Source organism: Gavialis gangeticus, unplaced genomic scaffold, assembly GCF_001723915.1.
Source record: "Gavialis gangeticus isolate Ggan-Ray unplaced genomic scaffold, GavGan_comp1, whole genome shotgun sequence".
In the NCBI taxonomy this organism is placed as follows: Eukaryota; Metazoa; Chordata; order Crocodylia; family Gavialidae; genus Gavialis; species Gavialis gangeticus.
Window position 1 is genome coordinate 88,499,171 of NW_017729034.1, and position 10,561 is coordinate 88,509,731.

Here is a 10,561-nt window from a genome sequence, read left to right on the forward strand (position 1 = left end):
TCTACTTAACAACATGGGGTTTTTGAAGCTTAGTTACATTCAGGGGTTTAACAAAGCAGCTGGATGCCAAGGGCAATGTTGGCTTTTGGCTGCTGGTGCCACTGGCACAGTTGCACGGCTGTGGCAGTATATGCTATTTTTCTGCCCCCTGTGTAAGCTGGTGCCTGAGGCTGCTGCCCCAGTCGCTCCACCCTAGTTATGTTACTGGTTACTTTTAATTTTCTTTGGAAAAAAGTATAATGCAAATAAAAATGACTGAAATGTTAGAATATTTTTCATATTTATCACGCTTACTGTTGAGAATTGTAAAACTAATTACATTTTTCATGATGGGAGTGCCCTGTTATATTAATTGTATCTTCTTATCGTTCTCTCTTACAGATCGGTGCATTGTTGAGCAAGGGGTGAAAATAACTTTTCCTTAGTGGATCAGCGAATATCATTCTGGATCATTCTGCCTCTCAACAATTAGTAACAGTGGAAAATGTTCAAATGCCATAACAAGTCTTTGCAAATGTTTAATAAACTGTTTGGGAAAGTTCCTGCCATGAACAGAACTGTGTGATAATTAACATTACCATAGAGACACAAATCTAATGCCTATAGACTACTACGTGGGAAGTTCCAAAGAGAAAGAGAAGTCTGTGAACTTGCAACAGTCCTGGAAACATGGGAGCAACGAAACTTTAAAAAGCACAGCATTGGACACACTCCATGTGTCAGCACAGCTTTCAAGTGAACTAGTACTTAAGACCTTGTGTAACAAAATGGACTCTGGGGACACAGCTATAGGGCAAAAAGCTACCTCAAGGTCTGGAGAAACTGCTAAAGTACCCAGTAGATGGAGGCAAGACGATTCAGCTGTTATTAAGATGAGCACTTTTGGCAACCAAGATGTACAGAGGCAACCACAAATAGATCACGAGCAAATTAGAAACACTGCATCAGCACAACTTTTTAGTTCTGGGAAATTGGTATCATCAAGTGAAGCTGCACAGCAAGTCACAGAGGAGCAATATCCACAACATCGGCCAAGTCCTTACTCTTGTCAGCATTCACTTTCTTTTCCACAGCATTCATTGCCACAAGGGTACTTGCACAACATAAAGCCACATCAGAGCTTGGAAAGCCACACATGGCAGTTTCCTGGCCACTTGCAGTCTGTTGCTTCAGAAGACTTATTTCCTTTTCATATTCATGGCCATAGTGGAGGTTTCTCTAGAAAGAAGATTTCAAGTTTGAACCCTGCTTATAGCCAATATTCACAGAAATCAGTAGAACAATCAGAAGATGCTCACAAAAAAGAGCACAAACCCAAAAAACCTGGCAAATACATTTGTCCTTACTGTAACAGGGCTTGTGCCAAACCTAGTGTACTTAAAAAACATATTAGATCCCACACTGGGGAACGGCCATACCCTTGTGTTCCTTGCGGTTTCTCTTTTAAGACAAAGAGCAATTTGTACAAGCACAGGAAATCACATGCCCATGCAATTAAAGCAGGCTTAGTACCTTTCACAGAATCAGCTGTATCTAAGTTGGACCTGGATGCCAGTTTTATTGATGTGGAGCCGGAAATACATTCAGATTGTGAGCAGAGCACAGACACAGATGAGGAGGCCTTGCTTGTTGAAGGTTCGGACAAACTGAGCCCAGTACCCCCGGTCCCACTGGACGTTGCTGCTCGAGGTAGCTTTCACTCCTCCATGGAAGAATCATTGAGCAGCCCCATGAAGGTTCCCATTTTGATTATCCCTAAAAGTGGGATTCAGGTACCCAGTGAAAGTTCCCCATATGTTGGGTCAGACATGTTGCAAAACCCAGCCTTATGTACCAGGTCTGATGACTCTCATACCGTTAAACAGCGACTTGCACTAAGACTTTCAGAGAAAAAGGGACAAGATTCTGAGCAGTCCTTGAATCTTTTGAGCCCACATAGCAAAGGAAGCACTGATTCTGGTTACTTTTCTCGCTCAGAAAGTGCAGAGCAGCAAGTAAGCCCTCCAAATACTAATGCAAAGTCTTATGAAGAAATAATCTTTGGGAAGTTCTACAGGATTAATCAAAGGGCAGCACTAACAGTAGCAACAAGCAATCAAGAACATAGTTTAATGGGTAGAAAGGGCAAAGCAGAGCCACTATCTCTTGGAAGCAACAGGTTAGACATCAAGATGCTTGAAGAACATATTTCTCAGCTGCCTCCAAATAAAGAAGAGCTCCTTGATGCTAGTCAGCTCAGCACTATTAAATCTAACCAGGTCTTTGGTGTCAGCAACACAGAATCCAAACAATCTCAGACTACGACATCATCTATTAAAAGTGAAGCAACTCTGTACCCAGTAAGCCAGCAGGCTGGCACCCCTGGACTACTAGAACCCCCTATAGACACTTCTCCACTCATTAGAAGCAACTCCATGCCAACCTCTTCTGCAACCAATTTAAGTATTCCCCCTTCTTTGAGAGGAAGCCATTCATTTGATGAGAGAATGACAGGTTCAGATGATGTATTTTATCCTGGGACAGTAGGGATATCCCATCAACGGATGTTAAGAAGACAGGCTGCATTTGAACTACCCTCAGTGCAGGAGGGGCACTCAGATGCAGATTACCATGGAAGAGCAGGAAAAAATATCATTGTTGCTTCCAGCAGATTGACAGTAGGAGAAAAAGGACCGTCCTTAAAAGAGAAGAAGTTGACATCTGGAGAGAAGACCTTCTATGACTATGACACCTGTGGAAAGCATTACAGAAAATGGGAAGAATTTGAAGCTCAGAAGCAGAGCTATCGAGACTCACCATCTTTGGGAGGAATAAAGCAAGGAGGAGAGTATTTTGTTGATTCACTTGGACAGTCTCAGGTCGTGCCATCCATATACGGAACCACATTTGAAAACCGAAAACGCAGAAAAGAGAAGAGTGTAGGTGACGAAGAAGATATTCCTATGCTTTGCAGCAGTTCTACTGGCACTTCGGTGGGAATGCAGCCTTCAGATTATGATCCCAAACTCCAAATGCAGGAAGTGTCAAGAAGCGGATATGTCCTTCAAGGTCTTGACAGTGCTGTGCATTGTCACTCAGACCGTTTTGAAATTGGTAGACCTCACCTACAGTCAGGAAGCCCAGCAGCTTCCCTAGAAGAACCATCTTTACCCACAGAACAAGAAAAGTGTGCAGAATCACTGAACAGGAAACTGCCTGGAAATGTCATCTCTGTCATTCAGCACACAAATTCCTTGAGCAGGCCAAACTCATTTGAGAGGTCTGAATCTACAGAACACGTTGCCTGCCAACAGGATAAGGCCTATTCACCATCTGAAGCATGTGAGAGTGAGATTTCTGAGTCCCCAATGAGCCCGGATCGAGTTCCACAAACAGAAAATGTTGATAGTGTTAGTAAGCCTTCTCCAACCCAGCAAACTCAGCCATGTCATATGCAGCCCAGACTGGTCCGCCAACATAATATACAGGTACCTGAGATTCGTGTCACGGAGGAGCCAGATAAGCCTGAGAAAGAAAAAGAGGTGCAGAGTAAAGAGCAGGAAAGACCTACTGAAGAATTCCAGTGGCCACAGAGAAGTGAAACTCTCTCTCAACTCCCAGCAGAAAAGCTCCCACCCAAGAAGAAACGCTTACGACTTGCTGATATGGAACACTCCTCCGGAGAATCCAGCTTTGAATCCACAGGCACTAGCCTGTCTCGGAGTCCCAGCCAAGAAAGTAATTTGTCCCACAGTTCAAGTTTTTCAATGTCTTTTGAAAGGGAAGAAAATATTAAATTCATCACGCCTTCCAAGCAGGAAGAGTTTGGAAAACAGTCCGAGTTTTTAACTGTTCCAGCTGGTGCTTACTCACTTTCCGTCCCTGGCCATCACCATCAGAAAGAAATGAGACGTTGCTCATCTGAACAGATGCCATGTCCTCACACTGCTGAAATCCCAGAAATCCGAAGTAAATCCTTTGATTATGGGAATCTGTCTCATGCTTCTGCAGCAGGGGCACCTTCAGCAGCATTATCTCCCTCACGAGAAAGGAAGAAATGCTTTCTGGTTCGCCAGGCATCTTTTAGTGGTTTCCCAGAGATTTCCCAGACTGATCAAAGCATGGAACAAACTATAAAGCAAGAGCAGATGGAACACATGCATGCTGGTCTTCGGTCCTCCCAAGTTGCTTGGCATCATTCCCCCTCCTCTATGCTTCAGCCCATTCAGTCAGATGACTCTGGAAAGCAGGCTGTTGGCTCTTGTACACAACTCAGCAATAGTTCATCCCACCTTGCCCAGCAACAGGCCATCCTCACAGACAGTCAGGAAATGTTAAGGAATCCCTTGATTCAACAAGCACCTTATATTCCAAGCAAACATCCCACAGAGCAGCAGCACTTATTTGCACATCAAGAAAAAGTTCCATTTCCCGCCATTCACAACACCTTGTTTCAGTTTCCATATCCTGCTGTCTGCATGGTTCACTTACCATCTCAGCCTCCTCTCTTGTGGCAGTCATCAGAACCATTGCAGAGACACTTCCAACATCATTTTGTACAACAGCTCCAGAAATCCTATGTTAAACCACCTTTCCAAACAGAAGTTTCTCCTGGCTATCATTTGGAGCATGCTCAAGAGCATATTGGAAAGAAACCTGCTGATTATATGCATGCTAAAGAGCAAACATACCAGCATTACTCAGGAACATCTGGACAGTATTCAAAAAATACTCTTGCTAAGTACCAACCAGACCATAGGATTAAATCAGCAGACACATCCCCTGAGCAACATCTTCAGACAGGTTTTGACTCCTCAAATGATGGATCTGTACAGTCTTTACCAGGAACAGTTGTTCCTGTCAGGATTCAGACCCATGTGCCATCTTATGGTAGTGTCATGTATACAAGTATTTCCCAGGTCCTTGCACAGAGCAACAGCCCTGCTATTGTCATTTGCAAAGTCGATGAGACTGTTTCTCAAAGAACATTAGCAACAAATGCTGCCATGCAAGGAATTGGATTCAACATAGCCCAGATGTTAGGTCAGCATGGAGGGTTAGAAAAGTATCCTTTGTGGAAAGTACCACAGACTCTACCACTTGGCTTGGAATCCTCCATCCCGCTATGTTTGACTTCAAGTTCTGACACTGCCTCTAACTTGGGAGGAAGCAAACGAATGCTTTCACCAGCAAGCAGCTTGGAGCTCTTTATGGAGACTAAACAGCAAAAAAGGGTCAAAGAAGAAAAAATGTATGGACAGATTGTTGAGGAACTAAGTGCAGTAGAGTTAACTAATTCTGATATAAAGAAGGATTTTCCCAGACCACAAAAGCCTCAGCTAGTTAGGCAGAGCTGTGCTACTGAGCCAAAAGAAAATCTGCCGTCCACGTCGTCCTCTTTACCACTGTCGTCCTCATCATCTCAAGATTTCCAGTCTGTCAGCCTGCCAACAGGTGATGCTTTCCCACTGGCCAGGGAACAGGTTTCCAGTTTTGATTCAGCATCACCTGGGCAAAAGTCCAGTGGCCCTTCCGAAGGAAGAGAGTCACCAGAAGAGCTGGATGTGGATGAAACAGCATCAGATATGAGTATGAGCCCGCAGAGGTCTATGTTGCCATTAGGAGACATTCAGACAGAAGACCAACTGAAGCAGCAGAAATTGCCTTTTGGGATGTTGGTTCAGATGGCATCCAGTCCCAGTGGTAAAGCAACAGGCTCAACCATCCTCCTAACAGATGTAGCAGATTTCCAGCACATCTTTCAGTTCCCTAGTCTACGCACTACTACTACTGTGAGCTGGTGTTTCTTAAACTATACAAAACCCAATTACATCCAACAAGCAACCCTTAAATCTTCTGTGTATGCATCGTGGTGCATTAGTTCATGTAACCCAAACCCATCAGGGTTAAGTACGAAGACCACTCTAGCACTTCTAAGGTCCAAGCAGAAAAACACCACAGAAATTTACACTTTAGCTGCTATGCATAGACCTGGAGCTGGTAAACTGACATCGTCAAGTGCATGGAAACAGTTTGCTCAGGTAAGCGACAAGTTAAAAAGCACCATTAGCTGAGACTTTGCACCTCACAGAAAATTGTAATAAATTATGAGGCCTGAACAAATGCATTTATGATATTTCCTATTGGGAAATAAAAATGTCTGCCAAGTCTGGAGTCACTGCATTTCCCTCTTTACTTTTTTTCATTTTTATCATACTCTGAATCACCTGTTAAAGGTAAAAGAAAAGCCAAAGACTTGAGGACCTTGGATCAAGAATCGATGTTGTTAACTAGTTTTTAAGTTACCTTTTTTAAGTGATACACACTGATATCAAATTTAGTTACCTGGGTAAGGAGTGAATGGAAATAGACTAAGGACCTACAGATTTGGACCTTTGATGTCACTCAAAAACTGAGGCCTCCTTTCTGGATGAGCATGAAGAAGTATAGTTAAGAGAAATACTACAAGCCTATATGATCTGGTGAATAAGGATTTCCTATTTCCAATTTTCAGGGAATTTGTTAAGGCATGAAATGGAGTTGCTTCTACTGTGTCATTGGATCAAGCCCCTATAAAAATGTGTCTATGTTACCCTTTTACCAGTCTTTACCAAACATAAAGGGCCAAATGAATTGGCTTCGTGGATTAATATCCAAGTGCAGGTCTGACTTGGACCCAGCATTCAAACTTTTGAAATGAAGCATACATTTGTTCTGTGTTCTGGGCAGTAACACCACTCATTGATTTTATTCTGCAGGTGAAACATGAACCATTCTTCTTGTTTGGCAGCAAATTTGAAAAGAAAGTAGTGGGGAATATTATCAAAGAAAGAGTAAAAGGAGAAAGCCATGGAGATAAAGACATTGCATCCAAACAAACTGAACCGATACGAATTAAAATCTTTGAAGGAGGGTAAGAAAATGCAACTGGAAATATTAAACCTAGCTGATCATTAGTGAGTAAACAGATTTGAACCTGGACATGAATTAATTAGAGAAGTAAACAACCTTTTCTATTCAGGCCATATTCTGTAGCTTCCAGTGTGTCCTTTTTTATGTATGTGTTAGTCCTATAGCATGTAATTGGTAAATGGAGGAGTCTATGGACTTATTTTCAGCTCAACTTTGCAAAGACAGAGGATACCTACTCACATTCATAGAAATCAGTTACTCTAAACTGCTACTTCCTTCATTAGGGTACAGAAAAGGGTAGCTGGGTAAAATTTGTTTATTTATATAAATAAATATATATATTCCCACACCCCAGGCAATTACATTGTGTTTAATGGCTTCCATGTGGGTGTTTTTCCATTATTCAATGCTGCATTGTCTGCAAGCCATAAAAAGGGAGCTTATACTTATTCTTATAATACTTAATTATTTACCAAATGTTTATTTTCAGGCATACATTTTTGCATGGTAATAACACTTCTGGTATGACAGTTTAGCTGGAAGGGCTGTAAATTTAAAAGCAGAGCTTAATCTAGTGTTGGCTTTAATTGAAATATACTATTCCTCAATTAATTAAAACCAAGCAAACAAAAAGTTGAAAAAAAATAGATGAAAGGTCCATCACTGTAGTTTTTGGATTCATGGTATATCTAGCTTCTTACAAAAGCATATTCAAAATATTATTTATTGTCAGTTATAGTTCAGTGCATGCAAAATTACTTTATTTTGTATTGTGACATTTAGAAATTATACTGTCCCTATGCTGGTATTTAGTGCAGAATATCCTCTTTCCCAGCCAGGTAGTTCTGTTCATATTTGTCAGGCCCAGCGTCTCTTACCACCACGTAGCAGTATCTAGACCGATCAGGACTTAGGTGTAAGGAAGAAAAGGGACTGTTGAATACGTCTTTCATTTTTTACCCATTAAAATCTTATTCTCCCTCTCATTAAAATGACAGTGTGTGTGCTTTCCTTGTGGGGAGTCTCAATCAAACAGACTTTGATATTTCTCCTATAACCTGCAGCTGAAAGGGGGCATAACTTGCCTCATTTAAAAAACTGAAAATGTCATCTTTGAGATTGTTCCAGGTTCTGCCAGCCCAGGAATCCTTCATCCTGGGTGTCCTCTGTGGTAGTTCATTCTGCTACTAGTCCAGCCAGTAAACTGGCTACAAAAGAAATTTTCCAGTGACCCACATTCAGAGGTGAGTCTAAGTTTACAAGAAATCTAAAGTACTGTTTCTTAAACTCATACCCACTTACAAGTGTATAACTCACCCAAGCTTCCCTTACACATCATCTCTGAATTTGGATCACCCACCTTCAACAGATCTAAGCTGATTCAATTTGCATGCTAAGTGGTCACAATGGTAAAAGCTGCCATATTGCGTGAGACCAAGGGTCCAGCTACCCCAGTATCCAGTAGCAAGTAGCAGATGCTGTACAGGAAGGGTGTGTCTACATGTGATCCTGCATCACTGTAGCAATGCGCTATGGCGATGTAGCGTTCACGGGTGTCTACATGTGACCAGCAGCTACTCTGCCATAGCAATGTACTCCCCCACTACAGTGTGTTGCTACGGCAAAGTGGCTGCTAAAAATAACTGCACCACATATACGACGCAGTATGAGCCGTTACTGCACCATGATTTAGTATTTCCAAATGGAAGTACTAAATCACGGTGCGGTAACAATGTCACCATGGTGACACGTGTAGACATGGCTGAAGAGTATAAAATATAGAACGTATGTTGAGTGATCATTCCCTGTCAAACCTCCCAGCTACCAGCAACAGTAGTGTTAGGGATATCCTGAGCTTGAGCTTCCAAAAAGAGAATGGCAAGGAAAGCAAATAACGTGAAAGTTTAAATAGATTAAAGCTAAAGGAGCCTGCCCTATGGAGCCTGTCCTTATCTTTTAGCACCTTCCCTGGGAAATTTGGTATATTAATTACAACTTCCTTAAACACTAATAAAGGCTGAGGGAATATGAGTGTAAAGAAGCATAATTTACATCATCCTACATATCATCAAGAAAGAATCTAGAGATCCCTGTATGTGTAGATTTAGTGATGGGCTTTAATAAACGTAGGTGAAGGCATTGCTGTTCTCTTCTCAGCTTGTGGTGTGTTGTCACCTTACAGTTTCCCTGATAGAAATATTGTACTTCCATGGGTGCGGTGTGCAGGGTAGTGATTCTGTAGTGGACACGTGTCTTCCTTTTAGATTTCAGAAGAGTACCATTTTATATAAGAGTGGTATTGTTCATGGAAGGGTAGATTGATTTCTTTTACTAGCTTGGTTATTTTTTAAACAGATGTAATATTCTCTCTTTGTCATCACTTAGCTCGTTGTTAGTTTTTGTCTTCATTGTAATGGAATCACCCTTCTGGCAGGTTTTGTTTTATGATTCACAGAAGCTTGCGTACAATATATGTATTCTTTTGTGCAAGCTCACTCTTTGCAGGTTTCTTCTGCTCTATTCTATTCTATTCTATTCTATTCTATTCTACTGTATTGTATTCTGTACTGTATAAGTATTTGCACTACTTTCTTCATCGGAGCATCTGAGCTGCTTCCCATAGTGCATTAACCAGTGTGATTAACATCTGTCACGTGTTTGTTTTCTTGTCCTCTCTAGAGGGAGAGAAGCATGTACAGTGAAGTGCCATATTTCAGGAAGGAATTTTGTTTGTTTGCTTGCTCTGGATTTTGTTTTTGTTTAATTGGTTTGTTTTTTTCTTTCATAATGTATTTCTGTTAGAGAAGGCAATACCAAAGAAATGCACTGTGCACTTGTAGCAGTAGAACTGTGTAGCAGTAGATCTGTGATAGTCCTAGGGGCGTTCAAGCACCATTTCAAACTGGCCACTGAGGGAGTTTTCTCTCCTGCTTTACCCTTCTTGTGTAGATTTCTATTTGGCCAGAAAAGCATGGTTATCATATTCCAGGGGGACCAAAAGATGGGTATGGGTTCAGTGAGAAAATAAAGTGACAGAATGAGCAGTGGTTAGCAGAAAAATAGATGTCACAACACATCACTTGCCTCACCAGTGCCAGTCAGGACTTATTTGTAGGTATCATAGCAAAGATGGGTTTGAAGGAGGGAACTAACAGTTATATTATTAGCACTGACAGGTAGCTTGATTCAAATTAAGTTCTTTGAATAGCAAAATCTGATTTCCATCATTGTTGACTACAGCACTCCAGGAGGATTTGCAGTGATATTACCCTAAGAAAATCAGCAATTTAATGTTCTCTTGTCTGTATTCTACATCCCACATTTCAGTTAGTTACTTATAGTGTACAGTGAAAGTAGGCTAGGAAGGAGTGGACAAAACCTGGTAGCTCTGGAGACATCTTGCAGCTTGATGACATTACCAGATTGTAATGAGGGCTCATGGCTTGTTTATCTTGCTCTTCTGTGTATGGTAGTGATAGGGTTGACTTGGAAACCAATAGTAAAGTGGCATTTTGGAGTGGAGCCACCTAACTCTGGGATTGGTAATGCCTTTTAAATTCACAGCGTTGGTCCAAGTCCAGCCCAGATCACTAATAACTCAGTTATGTGGTGACTGTGGTGGCAACGGTGAAATGGGTTAGTGATGACTGAGAGTCAGAGATATGAGTCA

At 41.6% G+C, this 10,561-nt stretch overlaps 1 protein-coding gene across 2 annotated transcripts in view; it reads left to right on the top strand.

Moving 5' to 3' along the window:
- HIVEP2 (human immunodeficiency virus type I enhancer binding protein 2) overlaps positions 1 to 10,561 on the top strand; it is a 154,459-nt gene that overhangs the window by 118,399 nt on the left and 25,499 nt on the right. For both annotated transcript variants that reach the window (XM_019527193.1, XM_019527194.1), the window contains exons 4-5: positions 382 to 6,020; positions 6,738 to 6,892. In XM_019527193.1, the coding sequence (XP_019382738.1) occupies positions 597 to 6,020; positions 6,738 to 6,892 (5,579 nt within the window). In that variant the 5' untranslated portion in view covers positions 382 to 596. The remainder of the gene's footprint in view (positions 1 to 381; positions 6,021 to 6,737; positions 6,893 to 10,561) is intronic.